The 22,942-nt window shown below is 36.8% G+C and overlaps 1 protein-coding gene across 7 annotated transcripts in view; it reads right to left on the minus strand.

Moving 5' to 3' along the window:
- Positions 1–1,240: 1,240 nt before the first annotated feature.
- The window catches only part of ZFAND6 (zinc finger, AN1-type domain 6), a 68,578-nt gene continuing 46,876 nt past the window's right edge, over positions 1,241–22,942 (minus strand). For 4 of the 7 annotated variants that reach the window (XM_011983698.1, XM_011983696.1, XM_011983697.1 and 1 more), the window contains 5 exons: positions 19,097–19,267; positions 17,790–17,898; positions 16,826–16,926; positions 8,408–8,521; positions 1,241–2,155 (listed from right to left, as the gene is read on the minus strand). In XM_011983698.1, coding sequence (XP_011839088.1) covers positions 2,007–2,155; positions 8,408–8,521; positions 16,826–16,926; positions 17,790–17,898; positions 19,097–19,250 — 627 coding nt within the window. In that variant the 5' untranslated portion in view covers positions 19,251–19,267 and the 3' untranslated portion in view covers positions 1,241–2,006. The remainder of the gene's footprint in view (positions 2,156–8,407; positions 8,522–16,825; positions 16,927–17,789; positions 17,899–19,096; positions 19,268–22,942) is intronic. The other 3 variants (XM_011983701.1, XM_011983702.1, XM_011983700.1) reach the window with 3 other exon arrangements.

The raw sequence follows: 22,942 nt of genomic DNA on the forward strand, positions 1-22,942 counted from the left end.
TCCTATCCACTAACATCTATTTACTGAGTTCTTATCCCTTAATGTTTTAGAAATCTTTCTTGACGAGGCCATCAACATATATTGTCAATTTCCTAGGTAACCAAGATTCTGATATTATTGTCAAATGGTGTTTCCTGGTTTTCTAGGTAACTGGTGTAAAGAAATGAAACTGTCTTCTAAAAACTAATGTTGTATCTAGCTACCTAACTAAACCCTATTATTTCTAGTAATTTCATGATTTTTCTATAAAAACAATAATGTGCAAATAAGTGCTACCTCTTTTCTTATCATTTTTCTTGATTTCCTGACCTTGTGATCCACCTGCCTCGGCCTCCCAAAGTGCTGGGATTACAGGCATGAGCCACCGCGCCCGGCCTCTTATCATTTTTCTATCTTGTCTTGCTCCACTGATTATAATCTCCAACACAATTTTGAATAGTAAGCAGTAATAGTGGGCAGTCATCTTTGTTTCTGACTTTAAAAGGAAGTTCCTCTTTTTAATTGATGCTTGCTTTTGCATTCATTTGGCTAGTTTATTTCACACAGAACTATCAGCTTAAGGAAATTCCTTTCTAGTCTTAATTTATCAAGTTTAATTTTTCTTATGACGAATGGGTGTTAAATTCTATTACTTTACCTGAATCTATTAAGATAGTTGTAACAGTTTATTCTCTTTATAATCTGTTAATGTGATCAATTTACAGATTTTGATAATTAAACCATTGTTTATTTAAACAGAACACGCCAATAATTTTAAACTGAGAAATTTATATTGTAAAATTATTGCCTTCATCTGTTTCATATGACATTTCATGTTTAAAAATGTTTGGCTACCAGACACATTTGAAAACCATGGGACAAATGATCTTTCACAGGGTCTTTCTACTCCGCAATTCTACAACTGCCCTGCAGCTTGAATTATACTCTTAAAATTTCTCTAATCCTACAAGAAAAAGCTTCTATTAGATGTTAATTCAGTATGACAGTGTAGAAAAGGGAATCAGACAAGGACTAAAAAATACATTTAAGTAACAGAGAGGAGTGTTTGCCTTTGAAGATATGCTGAGGTCTTCAATTCAGAGGAATACAAAATTACAATTTATGATCATTAGCTTAGTCACAAATAGATGTGAGACAAATAATGGCAGCTCTCTTACAAAATGAGGAAAGCAGAAAACTAAAAGACCAAGAAATAAAATTAACTACCAGAAAGAATAAGAGAAAAAGTAATACAAGGGAGCATTCTGGTTTTCCTTTTTATTTAATCAAAGACTGGTGAATAAACATAAATACAGCACAATTACTTCAGATCATTCTTCATATTGTATACACACAAACCCATGAACATAATCTGAAAGAAACCTGTAGACAGCAATGAAATGCATACAGCTTTTTCTTCCCTCGCTCAAAAAAAAGTTTAAACACACAAACTTAGAATCTCATCAGCACACACTCTCTTGTGACAAATGATTCAGACATAAATAGTGGGTGCAAAGAAACTATATGCTAACATACGAATAACCTTTGTTAATGAAAAAACAGAAGCAGCCATAATGATTAAGATACATTCAGTTACCGATAACTAGTTGTGCCCTAAAGGGCATTATCAAAAGAGAAATCGTGCTGCAGAGAAAAGCAATATATACATACACAATGAGAAAATAAACTGCAAGATTAATGCATGCATGTTTAATACTGGAAAAATCACAGCCCTCCAAAATTTCTGCACATTTGTTATAAAAGCCCTCTGCACTCAACTAAAATTAAAATGATCTTAAAAGGATAATACTTGTAAAGTTTAAGTCTTCTCAGCCACAGAAATTGCAATGGAAATAAATGTTCAGAGTCATTTTCAAAACAAAACCAAAACAAAATCAAAACAAAAATCTATTCTTCCGATGACATGCAAGACACACTGCTCTACATTCCCAATGACTAGGAAAAAAAAAACCTCAAGTCAATTTTTAGTTTGCAGATGCTCAAGGATTTTGTATTCCAGCAGGAGTTCAAATCTTTTGGATCTTTTCGCCAACAACTACTGGATTTTCTTTTCTGATTTTCTCAGCAGCATCAGCTTTGTAATTGTAAGAGCAATTGTGTACATCTGAGTAACGGTGTACACCACAGTAAACATTTCCACACCGGCATTCAAACCCTGAAAATGGAGTAATACACATACATGAGTTGAAGGATGAAATATTAAGGTCTTCGGCATACTTAATACTGAGCAGCACAATATATTTAGGGCAGCAATGTAAACTAAAGAATCATTCTAAATACACTGTCTCACAAACTACATTCTTATTCACTACCTGAGAGCTTCATTTCTTGTTCCTATCTACAAACGTAGGTTTGCCCTAGAGCAAGTCTCCTCTGAGCTGGTTTCTTCACCTGTGATATGGCAACAATTACTTCTTAACAAAAATACAGTTGCTAGGTTGAAAATGTAAAACATTTTTCAAATCCAGACACTACAATGTGAGAATAAGCCTACTGTCAGAAGGCAGTCTTGGCATTTATTTAAGAAAGATCAAATAATGCTTCTGAAAGAACTGTTAACAAAGAACACAGCTTCAATATTTGCTTTACTCTGCTAACCTCCAATGGAGATGTGAACTGTACTGCAGTTGAGAAGTAAAGAGCATGGGATCTAGAATCTGACTGCCTCAGTGTGAATCTACTGACTAATAATGAAGGCAAATTTGCCTCTCTGAGCCTGAGTTTCTGCATCTGTAATTTTGGAATAATAATAAGTAAGGATTAAACGAGGAATGAATTTAATGCTGAACATATGGTAAAACACACAATAAATGCTACTTTATTTTAAGAAAATGCCTGGAGTTAAAGCCAAAATCAAGATGTAATGGGTGCGGCCAGTCTTTATATAAAACTGGTCCTGCTCCCCCAAATTAGAATTTTATGGTATGATACAATTGTTGGAAATGGAGCACAGGAATCAATATTTTAAACACTAATATTTGATGTTAACTTCCATTGCTACATTTTTAACTTCAAAGACATATTTGTAACTTAATAATGAATTTAAAATGAAGCAAACAACACCGTATTAGACTGACAGATTGGACAAGATGAAAATTACTAAATCTCACCCTTCTAATCATGAAGTCTGAGGGTTTGTGAGATTTACAAAGGTTTTTTTTTTTTCTTTTTGTTTTTGAGACAGAGTCTCACTTTGTCGCCAGGCTGGAGTGCAGTGGCACGATCTCGGCTCACCACAATCTCCGCCTCCTGGGTTGAAGCCATTCTCCTGCCTCAGCCTCCCGAGTAGCTGGGATTACAGGTGCACGCCACCACACCCAGCTAATTTTTGTATTTTTAGTAGAGACTGGGTTTCACCATGTTGGCCAGGATGGTCTAGGTCTCCTGACCTTGTGATCCGCCTGCCTCAGCCTCCCGAAGTACTGGGATTACAGGCGTGAGCCACTGTGTCCAGCCCTAGAAAGGCTATCTTTAATATTAAATACATATATTTTTAAATGTCTTATATGTATATATAGTATATATATATTTGCTTATATATATATTGCTTCTCTGGGGGCTATATATATATACACACACACACACTTTTTTTTTTTTGACACAGGGTCTCACTCTGTCACTCAGGCTAGTATGAAGTGGTGCAATCATAGCTCACTGCAGCCTCGACCTCCTGGGCTCAAGCAATCCTCCCATCTCAGCCTTCTGAGTAGCTGGGACTACAGGTACATGCCATAATGCTCAGCTAATTTTTAAAATTTTTTTGTAGAGACTGAGTCTATGTAGTCCAGGCTGGTCTTGAACTCCTGGCCTCAGGTGATCCTCCCACCTTGGCCTCCCAGTGCTGGGAATACAGGTGTGAGCCACTGCACTGGGCCATATTTGTATTCTTTAAATACACATGTGCTAAGGTATGGGTAAATTTGAAACATCTTTTTAAATTTTCTCTTTTAAAGATGAGGTCTCATTATGTTGCCCAGACTGAGCCCGAATTCCCGGCCTCAAGCAATCCTCTCACCTTGGCCTCCCAAAGTGCTGGGATTATAGGAGTGAGCCACTATGCCTGATCTTGAAGTATCTTTGATATTAAACTCTAACTTCCTTTCTTTTTCATCTCCAACCCATTCCTTAACCAGAAATAATCTTCCTAAAGCAAAGCTCCGCTCAAAATCTTACCTACTCTTTTCTGTAAGTTCAATTTTTATGCAAAGTATTCAGCACAATGCCTGGCACATGGTCAACAATACATTTTAACTATCCATAGCTGCAACTACTTTCCAACTAACCACAGTACCGCTGATCCTTAAAGGATGCCAGGTTTAGGCATGCAGACCCCTCTACAAGTCAAAAATCCATGTATAATTTTATGTTTCCCCAAAACTTGAGCTATTAATAGCCTATTAACCAGAAGCTTTACTGGTAACATAAAGTCGACTAACACATATTTTGTGTTATATGTTTGTATATTATTAATATATAATGTATTCTAATAATAGAGTAAGCTAGAGAAAAGGAAATGTTATTAAGAAAATCACGAGGAGAAAATATATTTACTATTTATTAAGTGAAAGTCGATCATCATAAAAGACTTCATCCTTGTCTTCACATTGAACAGGTAGAAGAGGGGTTGGTCTTGCTGTCTCAGGGTTAGCAGAAGTGGAGAAGGTAAAAGGGGAGGCTGGAGACGCAGACATACTTGGTGTAACTTTATGGAAATACAATGTAATTTCTGACTTTTCTGCTTTTTTGTTTCTCTAAAAATGTTTCTACATGGTACCGACATCCTTTTTCCACCATTTGCTTTAGTTTTAGTTCTCATATCACCGAAGAGCCCATGTTGCAAAAGAAGTGAAAAGCAGTCTTGAATAATCAGACCCCTTCTGTCAGACTGTCTAGCGTCAATTTGTTTTCTGGCACTGCTTTTCCTATGTCTTCTTCCTCACTGTCTGGCAGTGGTTTGGAAGCAGCCATCTCCATCAAGTCATCTTCTGTTAATTCTTCTGGTTTGGTGTCTATTAGCTCCTGAATGTCTCCAAGATCCCTATCTTGAAATCCTTAACCCCCAACCTTTCTTGCCATATCCACAATCTCTACCATGATTTCCATACTGTAAAGTCACACACAACATCTGGACACAGTTTTCTCCTGCAAGAATTTGTTTCAGGCTTCATAGCTTTCACATCTTTTTCTAAACAATAATGGTATCTTCAATGGTATGATGTTCCCTCTATTGGGGTTCTCTTCCATAGCACTGACAATCTTTTCCATAGAGTACCATGTGTAATGAGCCTGAAAGGTCTTTATGACCCCTGACATAGAGACTGAATTAGAGATGCTTCTCTGGGGGCAAGCATATCACTTCGACACCTTCAGTGCTGAACTCAGGAGGTTCTGGGTGGCTAGGGGCAACTGTCCAATATCAAAACAACTTTAGGCCAGGAGCTATGGCTCGTGCCTGTAATCCCAGCACTTTGGGAGGCTGAGGTGGACGGATCACCTGAGATCAGGAGTTTGGGACCAGCTTGGCCAACAGGGTGAAACCCTGTCTCTACTAAAGATACAAAGAAATTAGTTGGGCATAGTGGAGTACGCCTGTAATCCCAACTACCAGGGAGGCTGAGGCATGAGAATCGCTTGAACCCAGGAGGAAGAGGTTGCAGTGAGCAGAGATTGCGCCACTGCACTCCAGCCTGGGCGACAAGAGTGAAACTCCATCTCAAAAACAAACAAAAAAAACAAAACAAAACCCAACAACTTTGAAAGGTAGTCCCTTACTGGCAGGGTACTTTCTGATTTCAGGGACAAAGCATTAATGTAACCAATTACGAGAAAGGGTTCATATTGTTTAGGTGTTCTTGTTGTATAACCAAAAGACTGGCCGCTGGTGTTTATCTTTTTCCCTTCAAGATTCGGGTTAGCAGCTTTATAGGTAAGGGCAGTCCTGATCATAAACCCAACTGCATTTGCGCAAGCGCAATCTCTTCCTGCCTTAAGTCCTAGTATTCACTTTTCTTATTTATAAATGTCTTTGTGACCTTTTTCTTCCAGAATAGGGCACTTTTGTCTGCATTAAAAACTTGTCCAGGCAGACACTCTTTATCCAACAACTTTATATAGTTTGGGAACTTTCTTAATGTAGTTTGGCAACCTGCTGCCTCTTTTTTGGCAGAAGCTGTTTCTCCTGTTATCTTGACTTTTTTTAAGCCAAACCTTTTTCTAAAATTACCAAACCAGCCAGGTGCGGCAGTTCCAGTCTATAATCCCAGCACTTTGGGAGGCTGAGGTGGGCGAATCACCTGAGGTCAGGAGTTTGAGACCAGCCTGGCCAATGTGGTGAAACCCTGTCTCTACTAAAGAAATGCAAAAATTAGCCAGGCATGGTGGCGCACAACCTGTAATCACAACTACTTGGGAGGGTGGGGCAGGAGAATTGCTTGAACCCAGGAGGCAGAGGTTGCAGTGAGCCAAGATAGTGCCACTGCACTCCAGTCTGGATGACAGAGCAAGACTCCACTTCAAAAAAAAAAAAAAAATCAAACTATCCTTTGCTGGCATTAAAGTCTCCAGTTTTAGAATCTAAAAGTTGTCGCGTAATGACTTCACTTTTTCTTGAATCATAGTATGCCTCTCTTTATAGCAATCCTGCACCTACATAAAAGCTGCACTGTCAATACAAAATAAAAACGTATTGCATAAAAAAGTACAAGGTTTTTGTGCCTGCTGGCATAGCTGCAGAGACGGCTTCACAGATTTCCTTTTTTTTAAACAACAGTCCTTACACTGAATTTATTTATACTGAAATGGCAGACATCACTCATTTTTCTTGAAATGGCAGAATAGCAGCTGCAGACATTAATCTATAGTACATACCAAGCAATTCAACTTTTTCTTGTAATGTCAGACTTTTCTCTTCTTGTTGGGAGCACTTCCAGTATCAGTACTGACACTTTGTATGAGTCTTACAGTATTATTCAAAGTTTACAGTATAGTATTAAACACGATGAAAAATACATGAGAACCACAAGAGATTACCTTTTACTGTGGTAGGCAATTTACTACAGAGATAAACTGCTGAAACAGAGGTGATCAGTGACGATTAAAATGCATGGCATTTTAAGTGGATACTTGCAGCACCTGCACTCACTGCAATAGCAATAGGAGGTGGCTATGAAATTATTAGAGAAGTACAGTATATACTACAGTAACTTTTTGCCACTATCGCTTAATACTGCTTTACATTAGTTTACATTTCTTGACTGTGAATGGCTTCATGTATGATCTGCATTTGTATAAGCAAGTTTTGATAAACTTTTAATTTTTTTTAACAGATTTGTGCATATTCTGTGGTAGCAAATGATAAAATACACAAGTATCTACACGTTTTACACATTCAAGACTTGTCTAACTTTTCTTAATAAAAACATATATTTCTAGGCTATACAGTTCATCTGTGAGTTTTTTCCAATTGCTGCAAATCTCCAAAAAATTTTCCAATATATTAGAAAAAACTGTAAGTGGACCCCTACAACAGTTCCATGTTGTTCAAGGGTCAACTGTGTATGTTTTTAGTCTTATTTCTTTATTCCTGTTGGATTGCAGTACACAACACTCTTGTTCACGTATTATGTGCTATTCAGCAACATTCCCCTATTTATGGTTCCTGCACATGCCCTATTCATTTTCTTCAAGTTATTCTTTCCGCCTGAAATGCCCCTCTTTCCATCAGTTATAGGTCCTACTCACTGTTCAAGACATGCTGAAACATTCTGCCTTCATGATCCTTTCCTTGCTGGGTCTCTAAGAACCACCATTTTTAATTGTAAATTAGTTACTCTCATCCCTGAATTCCCAGAGCAATGTGACTGCACTTCATGTACTTTCTTTGCTAAATGCTTTTGAACAATTCTTTCTCCCGCCCACCACCATCTGCATCTGATAGCTATGTTACAGTAGCCAACATATATTGATTACTTACTGTGTGGCAGCACTGGGCTGGGCTAACTGCTTACATGTCTTAACTCACTGAACCCACACAACAATGTATAAAGGTTAGCCCTATTTTATATACAGAAAGTACTTCCAGTTTACTAAGTACTTCAAAATATTCTCTCCTTGAAAGCAGGAGCCACATCTTTGACCTTTCACAGAATCTGGTACACTAACCTTACTTGTCTAATATTTCTAAATTCAACTGAAATAAACTTTAAAAAAAAAAAAAAAAGCTATTCATTTCACTTTTAGGTGTATAATCAAAGCTATTTTTATTTCCTTAAGAAAATTCAGAAGCTGAAGTATAGCCAGTATTAGCTCTCAAGGGAACAGGAACAATCTTAATTGAAGTCAATAATAGTAAGCTATGCATTACTATAAAACAGTATCTTAATTTTAAACATTTGATTTAGGTCCTTACCAGTAAGTCCCACTTTCTTCCTGCACATGAAACAGCGATTCTTTTTTTGTTTTGGTTTTTCAAGAGACTTGCTTTGCTCTTCAGATGGCTGCTGTGCCGTGTCTGATACTGAAGCTGACAAAAATAGGAAGGTGGCAAAATTTAATTATTCTGTAAGATTTTGCTATTCCTCATCCCACCCTCCCTAGTCTATTATTCAGAGGATACTGAGGAATTAATTAGCACAGAAAACTAGTCATTTAATTACAAAGTTGTTTACAAAAATAGGACCCCTTTTTGTTAAATTTATGTATAGAAAATGCATAAATAATGTATTTCTATCTAGAAAATAATCTAGAACATGTAATGATATATTGACAGTGGTTTTATAGACTTTCTTCTTTAGGTTTTAACTGTATTTTCTAATTTTTCTAGTAACTACATATTTAATCAATAAAAGGCACATAAACAAATACTACTTGAATATTCTAAGGGAGTGTGCAAGAAAATAGCCATATGCATGGGTCAGAATGACATAGGTTTCTCAGAGAACAAGGAGGGAAAAGGTGAAACCAAGATTCTGTGGAATATTAAGTATGTTTAAAGTTCCCAGAATGTTTCACATAAAGCACTTTAAATGTTTGAAATAAGGCAAATTGAAGCAAAGAAGCTTTAAAATGTTGTAAGATAATAAGTTGATGCATTTATGTATGGAAACCAAAGCCAGATTTACCAAGATTCGGGTTAAATTACTACTCTGAAATCTTAACATGACTCCCTCCCGTTGCTAACCACTCTGGCCCTCAGAAATGCTGCTGCGAGTCAGAATCATGTAATATGACCTTGCAGACATGTCATTTTGCTCTAAAATGGTGGAATTTGCCATGGATCAAATTCTTAACCTCTTCAGTTTCATCACCAGCCAGACTTTCCCCAGGAATCCACTCTCCATTAATCTACACCGGGAATATGCCATGTACCTTTGCTCACACTTCTTATAATCTATTCCAAAGGGTTTCCTTTTTTTCCCCCATTTGATCTAGGTCCTCTTCTTTTTCAAAATCAAGGTCAAATACCCTTTCCTTGTCTCAATTCTCTGTAGCTTCTCACTCTGATTTTCCTTAACACCTTTTCCAAACACCGGGTACCTCACGAGTTCCCTCTTCAATCCATGCTTCACACATTGCACGCAATCATCTGCCTTAAAAGTGAAAATCTAATGGTGTTCCCTCTGATGTTTAGAATTCTTCAATGGCTCCCAACTAACTCCCAGGATAAAGCCCAGAGGTCTTTCATGATTTTCTTCATCCTTCTTTCTCTGGCCTCATCTCTCACTATTTCTCAACGGTACCCCATGATTTAGCCATACGGAAGTACTTGCAGTTTCCCTGGACATATCAAACTCTCTTTTGCCTCTGGGCTCTTGGGTAAGTTATGCTTTCCATACAAAATACTCTTTCTATGCCCCTTCTGTCCCTCTTTTTACCAGGCTAACTCTAACTTGTTTTTCTTGTTTAAGCTTATATAATCAGCTCTTCCTCCACTGCCTCTCCCACAACTTTGGGGTGGGAAACCCTACTACGTATAGCACTTTTCATATTAAAATTCCCTCACTGGCTCAACCTGGTTTAACTTTGAATTCTTTGAGGGGAGACATCTGTCCTATTTATCCCATTATTAGTGCCTATCCCAGTGTTTCCAACCACATAGCAGGCACTCAACAATAAGTATCTGTTGAACTGAATTACTTACCTATATGTGCCTCATTTCCCCAACTACACTGTAAGGCCGTTGAGAAGAAGGATGGTTACCTCATTCCCCATCTGAATCTCCAGTCCCATCACAGTGAACTACACATAATACATGCTCAGACATTTACTGTGATTCTAACCTGCTTATGTTAACATCACTATCTCATATTTTAACAAAAGATGACAAAAGGCAAATACCACAAACAAGTAAATGTGCGCTAATGACAAACTCTATAGCATGTTACTCCACTCAGACATCCTGAAATCAGACAGGAGACAGTTCTAGTAATACCCTGTGAACATATTATTTTTGAAACAGAATACAGACACATCAAACCTTTTATTTTCAATGAATAAATATTCCTAGAATGTAAGCTCCAAGAGGGCAGGGGCTGAATGTCTTGTTTAATGTTTATCCCCAGCTCCTACAACAGTATCAGATAAGCCTATCTGGCTATACATACAGACTAAAAAACAGCTTAATTTGCAATCAGAAATGAAACTATTGTATTTATTGGTTTTGAAATATATAAGCCATAATATCTAACCTGTTCTCCAAAAACAGTCTGATATTCAAAAAGACCCATTTAATGGCAGTAACACTATCACAAGATTATAGTTTTAACAAAACTGGTTTAACTACTGAGACACAAATTTGAATGGGATCTGGAAATGGAGAAGTGAAAATACATCTATCTTCTACGCATACAAATGCCACTGCATATCTCAAAAGACATTTCACAGTTTTAACCCTAAAGCCCCAAAGGTGGCGAATGGTTTCTTTTTAACTGAGGCAAATGCACAGTCTTTAAAGTGAAGGATCGGAAGGCTATCTAAAAGCTTATATGCTACAGCTAAAATGTGGGACCGATAAATGTTGTTTATATACCCATGAGGCTAAGATAACCTCAGCTTACCTGAAACTAATAGCTGACAACCTGAATTTCAACAGTCACCACATGAATTCACGGACAAGATGATATAGTATTATTTTTAAAAGTCTATGATTCCCAGAAATTATCCAGTTTCCTCAGTTTTTATGTGAGTTTTAAGACCAAAGAATACCTTATCAAATTCCAAACAACCTTTCTAGCTTTAGTTTCAACATATAACTGCCTGAACTGACCACTTCAGCAACGGGTTTTTTCACTCTTTCTCAAATTTCATTTTTCCTACCTATATGCATTTGCACTCACAAGTTATCCTCCAGTAAAGCTGTCTTGGGGTGGTGGGGAGATATAATTTACACACCATAAAATTCACCCTTTAAAGTATACAATTCAGTGCTTTTTTTTATATTCACAAGGTTATAAAACCATCACCACTATTTGGGAGGCCGAGACGGGCGGATCACGAGGTCAAGAGATCCTGGCTAACATGGCGAAACCCCGTCTCTACTAAAAAAAAAATACAAAAACTAGCCGGGCGAGGTGGCGGGCGCCTGTAGTCCCAGCTACTCGGGAGGCTGAGGCAGGAGAATGGCGTACACCCGAGAGGCGGAGCTTGCAGTGAGCTGAGATCCGGCCACTGCGCTCCAGCCTGGGCCGCGACAGAGCGAGACTCTGACTCAAAAAAAAAACAAAAACAAAAACAAAAAAAACATCACCACTATCTAGTTTCAGAACATTTAAGTCACATTAAAGGAAAACTCTACTCATTAGCAATTACTCCCCACTTCCCACAGTTTCTGGCAACCACTAATCTTTCTGTATGACTAGCCTATTTTAGACATTCTATGTAAATAAAGTCATACAACATGTAGCCTTTTGTACTTAGCTTCTTTTATTCAGCATATTTTCAAGGATCATTCATGCTGTGGCATGTATCAGAATATCCTTCCTCTTTGTGGCTGAATATTCTACTGTATGGATATACCACATTTTTTTTATCCAATCATCTACTTACAGCCACCTGAGTAGTTTCTATTTATTATGGAGAATGCTGCTACGAACATTTGTGTACAAGTTTTTGTGTGGACATATGTTTTCAATTATCCTGGGAATCAAGAGCAAAATGCTGGGTCATATAACAATTCTTTTTAATTTTTTGTGGAGCTAGCAGATTGTTTTCCAGTGTATCTGGCACCATTTGATACTCCCACCAAGGCAGGAGGGCTCCAATTTTTCTACATCCTTGACAAGACTTTGTCATTGATTAGAGCCATCTGAGTGGGTATGAAGTGGTGCCTCATGACTTCCATTTCCCTAATATCTAATGATGTTGAGTTTTTTTTTTTTTTTTTTGAGACGGAGTCTTGCTGTATTGCACAGGCTGGAGTCTTGCTCTGTTGCACAGGCTGGAATGCAGTGGCACAATCTCAGATCACTGCAACCTCCACCTCCCAGGTTCAAGCAATTCTCCTCTGCCTCAGCCTCACAAGTACCTGGGACTACAGGCGCATGCCATCACGCCCAGCTAATTTTTGTATTTTTAGTAGAGATGGGGTTTTACCATGTTGGCCAGGCTGGTCTCCAACTCCTGACTATAGGTGATCCGCCTGCCTCGGCCTCCCGAAGTGCTGGGATTACAGATGTGAGCCACTGCGCCTGGCCCTGTTGAGCATCTTTCAATGTGTTTATTGGAAACTTGTATATATTTTCTGGAGAAATGTCTATTCAAATCCTTCGCTTATTTTTAAAATGGGTTTTCTATTGTTGAATTGTAATTATTTCTTTATGTATTCTTACCACATATATGATTTGCAAGTATTTTTCTCTCATTCTGTAGGCTGGTTTTCCACTCATTTTTTGAGAGAGGGTCTCATTCTGTCACCCAGGCTGAAGTGCAGTGGTGCGTTAACGGTTCACTGAGGCCTCAACATCCCAGGCTCAAGTGATCCTCCCACTTCAGCCTCCCTCCCCAGTAGCTGGGACTACAAGTGTGCACCACCATACTCGGCTATTTTTTGTACAGACGGGGTTTTGCCATGTTGCCCAGGCTGGTCTCAAAGTCTTGAGCTCAAGTGATCTGCCCACCTTGGCCTCCCAACGTGCTGGGATTACAGGCATAAACCACAGCGCCTAGTTGTTTTTCCACTCTTTTAAGCGAAAATCTTTATTTTGATGTAGCTCAATTTATCTATCTTTTCTTTGGTTGCTTGTGGTTAAGGTGTCGTATCTAAGAAACCACTGCCTAAACCAAGATCACAAAAATTTATACCTGTTTTAAGAGTTTTATAGTTCTCTTATATTTGTTTTAGGTCTTTCATGTATTTCGGGTGAATTTTTGTATATGGTATGAGGTAGGAGTCCAATTCATTCTTTTGAATGTGAATATGAGGTTGTTCCTGAATCATTTGTTTAAAAGATTATTCTTTTCCCATCAAAGGATTTTGGCACCACTGTTGAAAGTCAATTGCCCATAAATATAATAAGAGTTTATTTCTGGACTCTCAGTTCTATTCCACTTACCTTTATGACTATCCTCATGCTGGTACAACACAGTCTTGATTACTGCAGCTTGTATTCAATTTTGAAGCCAGGAATTGTTAGTCCTCCAACTTTGTTCTTTTTCAAGATAGCTTTGGCTATTCTCACTCATTCTTTAGAATCAGAAGAACTGCCTGATTTTTTAAACCCATACAGCCTTCCTAAATCAGTCCAAAGAGACTGTTCCCCCTCTGATTTCTTGAACCAATGATTTGACAATTCAACTTTGTATAAAGTCAGAAACCCTCAGAGTAGGAAAGAGCCTGAGAATTCTAGTTCATCCTGCCACTTAGCACAGAATTCCCCTCTATACGTTCTCTAACATCAACTCATTTTTCCTAGAATGCTTCAGTGATGTAGACCTTACCATCTTAACATATGACATCATTCTAGTGTTGGAAAGCTTCAAAATTCTTACTCTAGGCCTCCTACAACTCCCAAATCACTCGGGCAATATAAAGAATATCTTCTGCAGCTTACAAAGCTCATCCAAACTCCATTATCTCAGTATCTTTTAATACCCGGTAAGAGGGACATACTTATTATTCTCTTTTAGGAGTAATGAAAGTAAGGCTCAGTGAAGTTAAGCAGGCATATCAAGATAGGAAAATAGAACTTATGAATCCAAATTCAGTAGTTTTCTACTATGACTCAAGATCTGAGGGACTAAGAGGTTGACCAAATTTAAGCATATTCTTCAATTTTAGAGTGTAACAAAATGCTTCAATTAGTTCTTTCTTTTTAATCTAAAAGTCATCTTTTTTTTTACAGTATTAACTTGTAAGTACCTTTAAAAACCTAAGTACCTTTAAAAAGTACCTAAGTACTTTTTAACCTAAAAATCATTCAAATCATGTATGAAAAATGGGGCCTATACAATTTCTCCTAATATGGCATCAGGACCACCTTTTGAAGTGATATACTCAGGGCTAAGTGGAGAAAACGGTATTGTTTTCCATACACCACAAATGGAAATAAAAACACTTTTATACACAAATGGTATAAAAACACTTCATATGTATTATGATAGTTTGCCAATCTCTGACCTTTATTCTTTGTCAGACTTCTGTAAGTACTATTGTATTCTTAAGCTTTATACATTTTTTTCACTGCCAACATTTTAAAATTTGTTCTATCATAAGACATAAAGAACATCTTCATGATTAGCATCCTGTTTTCTTCCTTCCTATCTCTGTCAAAACTGCTCAAAACTGCCATGTAATCTTTGCTTCTTGAAATTATCCTTTGGCAACTATGACCCAAAACTAACCAGGATCTAGATGGTTTCTTCCTCGGCTCCTTTGCTGGCTCATCCTCCTGCTTACTCCCTTGTGTTTAAACTATTTTTCAACCTATGACAAGGGCTTCTAAATTTCAGGCATAATACCGACTACTACACACACTTAAATACCTACTATCTATACAATCTCCAAATGAGCTTTTTCAACTTTGAAATCTGATCATTTGAAACTCACTATACCTAAAACTTTGTCTAACCAAATCACCTTATTCAGCTTCCCTGTCTAAAAAGCAACCACACCACTGCCACTATGATAAAACTGAAAGCTTTGACAATACCCTTGTCTTATTTCCTATGTCTGGTAAATAACTAAATCTTGAGATTTCTTATTCATTTATTTACTAAGAGCCTTACTCTGTTGCCCAGGCTGGAGGGCGGTGGCATGATCCTGGATCACTGTAAATTCCGCCTCCCAATTCAAGCAATTCTTATGCCTCAGCCTCCCGAAAAGCTGGGACTACAGGTGTCTGCCACCACGCCCAGCTAATTTTTTTGTATTTTTTGTAGAGATGGGGTTTTCCCTTATTGCCCAAGCTGAGCTTGAACTCCTGAGCTCAGGCAATCCGCCCACCTCAGCCTCCCAAAGTGCTAGGATTACAGACATGAGCTACCATGACCAGTCTTTTCCTTATTTCTTTAAAAATATTCCTCATTTCTGCCCTTCCTTAAATGTTTTGATGTAACTAACAAATAAAAATTATTCACTTAAAACATTTATGAATTTATCACAATATGCTAGATGGAACAGAATATTTATGTTGACCACACAGTATATTCTTTCATTACAGCAAAATCTACACAAACAAGCAAATTGGGTCAAGTATTTGCTGGGTATGGAAAAAAAAGCAAGAGGAATTACCTAGCTTATTTAAATTTATTTAATTCTTGAGACCGGGGGTGGGGGATGTGCTCTGGCGCCCACCCAGGCTGGAGTGCAGTGGCACGATCATGGCTCACTGCAGCCTGGAATTCCTGGCCTCAAGCAATCCTCCCACCTCAGCTTCCTGAGTAGTTGTGACTATAGGTATGTGTCACCTCACCTGGCTAATTTTTTGTTGTCCAGGCTAGTCTCAAGCTCCCAGACTCAAGCGATCCTCCTGCCTCAGTCTCTCAAGTAGGTAGGATTATAGGCGCAAGCCACTGTGCTTGGCCTAAATTAAAAATTTAGCAAACTTAAACTAGGATTGGCAGATGTATCTGTTACCATCATGTGAACACCACGTGCAATGAAGTTTCACTGGTAAATCATCCCGTAGGCAGAATGGCACACTGCTCTTCATTAGGCTTATCTTTCCAGACATCTTTCCTTATTACCACATTACTTCCACACACTGCTAGAATACAAACTAATTAAGCAGAGATTTAATAGCCTCCTAAATGGCCTACTCCGCATTCTCTCTCCCTACTACAAAAGCCTTCATACAAATTTTCAAGTCTTCCTAGATCATTTTGAGCTACATAATGGGGATACGAAGAGCATGGGCAAGAACATGATAGATACCATGCTGTGAATACAAGCAACTGAATGTGACTACCGCATACATGGGGAAGAAGGGGCAGAACTGCCAGGCAAGATGGACACAGTCTCTCAGATAATGAGTCAAAACACAAAAGAAAGATATTCCCTTCAAACCAGCAGCCCCAGTTTTCTTAGAGAGTAGTATTTAGACTGAACCGGCCAAAATAGTAAAAGAGAACAGTGTAACACTGCCATTCATTTAATGATATTTTCACAATAAACAAATTTTGAATTTGCAACGTTTATGCTGATGATAAAATCACATGTAAGTGTGAAATGGCTCCCCAACATGTTAAATACTTAAAAATATAAAGTATTGTGTTCATAGGGAAAACAGAAAAATATGTATTTTAAGCTGGCAATTTTTTAATACATGCACCTACGATAACGTCTGGCCTATAACACTCAAATAACAAAATACATGCTAGCTCATATACAAACCCTGCAGATCTTCTGTTTCAGGTACTGCTTTGTCCACAGATGTACTGTCCAATTGAGAAGATGCTACAGATTCTGATAAAAGTGACTGATTTGATACAGAGCTAGAAAAGCAAAATATTTCATTTTAAAAGGTGATCTCTACACATGAATATCAACTAATGTGGCACAGTAACAGTTCAACATATCTAAGTAGATGATTAAGATGAGAACACAGAGATACTTTTTTTAAAACAACTTAAACATAATCATAGAGCTTTAAAACTAGAGACCAATTTGAACCAGAATTTTACTGCCTTTGTGTATTTCAAGTACCACATGAATCCACTAAATGAAAACTAGCATGATAAAGACATGCTTAAAGAACCCTAAGACAAAGCTGTAAATGATATTCCGGCATACTAAAACTGAACATCTCCTATCATGAACTGGAAAAAAGGAACCATAGTGTAGGAACTTAATATAGTGGTTCCTAACAGCAGAATAAAAATGAAACCAGTATTGCTGTATGCAGGCTTCCAAATGATGTGACTTCAGAGTTAAAAAGTATATATATACAATATAATATAAACAAATATGAGTACTACACCATGATATTAAACAAAGATAATGTGTGACAAGACTGTATTTTTTTAATACAAGGTAGTAATACTTGCAGAATAAGACTAACATTTCACTTAACATGCTTCCAAAGGACTTCAGGAGTAGGTCAGGATACATTATGAGAAAGAAGACAGAAAAAGATGCCTGAAAAAGAAATCTAAGACTTAAACGATAACCCCCGATACCCCAAGGTAAAAGCAAGAAATCGCTTTTTCTAACTAGTTATAATCAGACAGATAACATTTTAGGCCAGTTAATCTAAAAGTAGCTTTATGTAGTTTTCCTCATTAGAATTAATCAAACACAGAATATACTCTTTAGTTTTTATTGGCATTCGCATTATAATTCAGACACTACATCTTACCTTGGCTGCATAGATGAAGATGTAGAGTCTAATGTTGACTGGGCTCCTGGGACACTGCCATCTGTGCATTGAACTGGTAAAGATTCAGACAGACTACTGACAGAGGTTGCTGTAACAGTACCACATTTCATATTAGTGATTCTATATGCTAAGCAGTCTAAGACCTTATCTAAAAAAATAAAAATCCATTTTCCACAGAACACAGTATAGAGATTTTCTTTTAATATGTAGTATGTTGGTTCATTATTTTTACTTAAAATTTTTTCAATGGTTTGCCAGTGAAAAATATATTAATTTTAAACCAAGAAGGAAACCATATACAAGTTGTATACATTAATAAACTCCTATGTCTTAGGACTGAATAGCATCCAAGCCCAAATTCTTTAATTCAAAAACATCTTCCAAGTACTACAGTACAAATGAGATATTTAAATAAGATGACATAGCAGTGAAGAATATAGGTTCAGAATTAAAATCTATGCTCAGTACATTAGGTTACACATGTAGATGATGACTTAATTTTGAAACAGTTTATACTCATTTGATCTTAGCCTTAAGAAAATTTGGAGCTTTGGTTAAATGGTTGTAGGTTTTGGCTTGAACAGAAACAGACAAGATCTCATATACAATATTAAATGAACTAATAGCCTACACTTTCATTAACCACAAAAATCTATACATGCAGGCATTAACCTACATGAAAACTATCCTAAATGAATAAACACTTCCTATTTTGCAAAGCTTACACTCAGAATTCTCATGATCCTTCTTATACAACTACTTAGACAAAAGACCAAGAATATCCTTTGACACAAAAAGGCATAAAAAACCCTAATGAACTGGGGTTGAACATCCCTTACTATGAGTTAATCCACAATACTACTCCTTCCTAATGGAGTAAAGCTTCCTCTAAAGTCCACTGAGCTGTGGTTATCAATAATCCACTCTTTCAACAACTACTTGAGCTGTAAAAGTCACACCAGATAAAAGAACAAGGTTCTTTTATCACTCTTTTATCTTACTTTCCAAGACACTTGAGGTGTCCCCTCTGTTTTCATAATGTAATAGAATTCCGCAGCCACAGCAAGTAAGATTATGGTATGAATTTACAGGATTTTCAATGAGTGATGATACTCATTCCTAACTCCTCACTACTGATTATAATCAGAATGTGTAATGAGAAATTTTACTGATATGAATATGGTAATATAAATACAGTTTGAGAGCAGAAAAAGGTATTGGGTATACTGAACTATCTACTTGTATTTCAATTACGAATACAGATGGGTTTTACTAGAATTACTTACCAGGTGGGCTTATTCTACCATTACTACTATTCTGTCTTTGAAGATGTTCTTTATAGCATACTGAACACATGCCATTTGTACGAGGGTTTCCATAAAATCCGCAGCCAGTGGAACAAAGCATAGGCACTTGGCTGTGATTAGTTTCTTGAGCCATGTTCCTCCGTTGCACACCTGAAATTTACATAAAATTAGCAAGGAACACAGACATGTAACTTCCAATCACACATTATCCAAATCTGCTTTATAAGATAAAGAAAAAAACCCACATATACCAAACTACTCGATATAACTGTCCCAAGACATAGGGCTAAAGGAGAGGAAAATATAAAAACCAAAAGGACACATACTGAACTTTTTATCTCCAACCCACTCTACATAAGCAAGTCTGTACAGGCTCAGAAAGTACAAAGAACTCCTAGAGAAAGAAATCTGTTTTGAAGACTCTACCCCAAGAAGGTTATGGATAACTCATTAAGTCTAGCTCAGTTTGGACCCTCCTAGTAATAAGAGATATACATTATAAGTTTTGATGTATGTTATACTATTTAATTTCTAAGCATTTAAACTTTTGCTGGAAGTTCATGTGCTAATGTGTGTTATTTATTCTGTTTTAAAAGCATTTCACATAGTATCATGTCTGGTGAAGATATGGAGAACTGGGCTGAATGCTTGTAAAAAATGATAACAAATTGGTTCAATCTTTTTGGAAAGCAAGTTGGCAATTCACTTCAAGAACCCTATAAAAGACAAATATTGCTATCTGAGCCAGTCATTCCCCTTTAAGGGTCTTCAACAAAATGACTAGAGTATAATCAGAAAAAGAATAATAAAATATAAGGGATGTGCTTCACAGTGTATTTATAATTTTTATAAACTGATAATAACATTAGAATGTATATAGTTTTTTTTAAAAGCATGATATATATTAATGACAAAAGTTATGCTGTCATTAAAAATATTTTAGAATACTTTTTGATGGAGGGAAATACTGATAATAAATGAAAAGGCACAATATGAAATGTGTATACAATATTTTGCCAATTAGGAAAAAAGAAGCATCCATTAATCATCAAAAAGGACAGTAATGAACACATCCCAGGATGGTGAAGCTAGTGTTTTCCCTGATTCATACCTTTACTTATAAAATTCTCTAAAATGAAGATATTCTTGCCTAATTGGTGGAAATTTTTATTTTTTTAAGTATTTCAAACTAAAAAATATTAAAAACTAACAGGACAGAGGCATTAGTCAGACAGGCAAGTGATGCTGGGACTGAGGGAATTGTATGGGAATCACATGAAAGCAATAATCAATTACAGCAGATGGAAGAACCCCAAGTGCCATTTCTCCCATAAAGCAATTGGTTCTTTGGCATGAATAACACGACAGACGGTACTAACAGGCTCTCTTTCTTATTAAAAAACAGCAATCTCCTAAGTGAAGGTTACTCTGAAATGGGTGTATATGTATTACAGATGAGTTTATTTTCAAAGATCATGAAGAATGAGACTAACCAAAGAAGGAAAATGTTTTGCCACTGAAATTTCCTTGAACTCGTAAATACCCAAGGAAAGCATTCACGGTTTACTGTTACCAACTAGATTTATCTTCCCCTACATTATCTGAAGACCGTTGATGGGTAGTGAGGATTTATACATATTTCAGAACCAAGAGCAATAATGCACTTGACTGAACTACAAAACAAGACAGCAGGCTTAGCATTTCCCTTAAAAAAAAAAAAAAAAGGTCCTAAAACTGTTGAGGATAGTTAAACCTTTAGCCTATGAATACAATTTGGGATTCTGGCAAGCATCTTTCTTATTCCATGATGACGAGTCATTTCAGAATCCCATCTTTGCCACCTTTCTTTTTTATAAATGCTACTTTAGAACCCTCTTTCTTCTACAGCCCTGTAAAATATATATACACACATACACACACACACACACACATCAAATAAAAAAATAACAATGATAGTATAGAAATGCTAATGTCAAATATTTTTGAGTTTTTTCCTTTTTTGCCTATTTTGTGACGAATACTGGTCTGCAGCTTTCTCTTTTATGTTTATCTGATCTTGGTATCAGAGTAATTGCTCAAGGTCATGTAGCTAATAAGTGATGGAGGCCAGGCATGGTGGCTCACACTTGTAAGCCCAGCACTTTGGGAGGCCGAGGTGGGCGGATCACGAAATCAGGAGATTGAGACTATCCTGGCTAACACAGTGAAACTCCGTCTCTGCTAAAACTACAAAAAAATTAGCCAGGTGTGGTGGCGTGTGCCTGTAGTCCCAGCTGCTCGGGAAGCTGAGGCAGGAGAATCACTAGAACCCGGGAGGCGGAGGTTGCAGTGAGCAGGGGTCATACCACTGCAACCCAGCCTGGGCAACAGAGCAAGACTCCGTCCATAAATAAATAAATAAATAAATAAATGAATGAATGATGGAGCTGGGATTATACACACACACACAAAACACCTGGATTGAATCCCAGCTCCATCACTTATTAAGTCATCAATGATTCTCAAAGTATGGTTCACATACTCACATAGAGATCAAAATTGTTTTCATAATACTAGTGAGTTATTTGCCTTTTTCACCATATGGACATGAGCACAAATGCTGCTATAGCAATTGTGGGGGAAAAAAAAAACACCTGAAGCCTTATCAAGGAGACAAATCAAAGCAGTGGCACCCAACTGGAGTAGTAGTCAATTCTTCATCACCATGCTCTCACAGTAAAAATTATTAATTTTACTAAATCTTGACCCTGAATACACATCTTATTAACATTTTATGTGACAAACTGGGAAGCATGCATGAAGCACTCCTGTTGTGTAAAGAAGTATGAAGACTGAAGAAAAAGCACTGTGCAATTGTTTGAGTTGTGAGCTGACTGAATTGCCTTTTTCATGGAACATGTTTTTTATTTGAAAGAATGACTAATAAACTGGTTATTAAGACTTGAGTATTCAGCAGACATTTTTGAAAATGAACAAAGTGCACTCATCACTTCAAACATCTAATAGTATTTGTCATTAAAGACAACAGTCAAGTGAAAAAAACCTTGACAAGCATCTCCAATATTCTGAGAGTTTCTGATAAGATTCCTGGTGATATTAATGAAATGTGATTAGTTGATATGGTATCAATATTTGAAATATCATCATAAGACAGTGAATCAGTATTTTCTAAGCAACCAGTGTTGGTTGCTTAGCAAGAAATAGTAAGAAATCACTCATGAACAGAAGATCCATTCAAAGTGAAAGGCCATGAATTTTAATGTAACAGGACAAAAAGTTTTATATCAGGGTGTCCAATCGTTTGGCTTCCCTGGGCCACAGTGGAAGAAGAATTGTCTTAGGCCACACATAAAGTACACTAATACTAACGAAAGTGGATGAGCTAAAATAGATAAATAAATAAATTAAATAAATAAATAAATAACGTTTTAAGAAAGTTTATGAATTTGTGTTGGGGCCACAAATTGAACAAGCTTGTTTTGCATGGTTTCAATTTCGCACTGCAGCTATCCTTTAAGAAACTATCAATCGACAAGTTTTGGTATAATATTAAAGAAATCTGAAAATGTTATTAAAATATTCTTTCCAAATACATGAGCCCAGATTTTCTTTGTAACACTGTTAACAGATTGAATGCCAAAGCAATTACTAGAATCTTGCTATTAAGGCAGACTTTTTAAAAAAATCTGCAAAAATGTGTTAACAATGCCACTCTTCTCATTAACAAGTGTGGGGGAGAGGAAAGTGGTTATTTTTCATAAAATATTTTAAAATAAACTAGTACTTACAATATTTTCTCAGCTTTAATTTTTTTTTTTTTTTTTT

This window comes from Mandrillus leucophaeus, unplaced genomic scaffold (genome assembly GCF_000951045.1).
Source record: "Mandrillus leucophaeus isolate KB7577 unplaced genomic scaffold, Mleu.le_1.0 Scaffold254, whole genome shotgun sequence".
Taxonomy (NCBI): Eukaryota; Metazoa; Chordata; class Mammalia; order Primates; family Cercopithecidae; genus Mandrillus; species Mandrillus leucophaeus.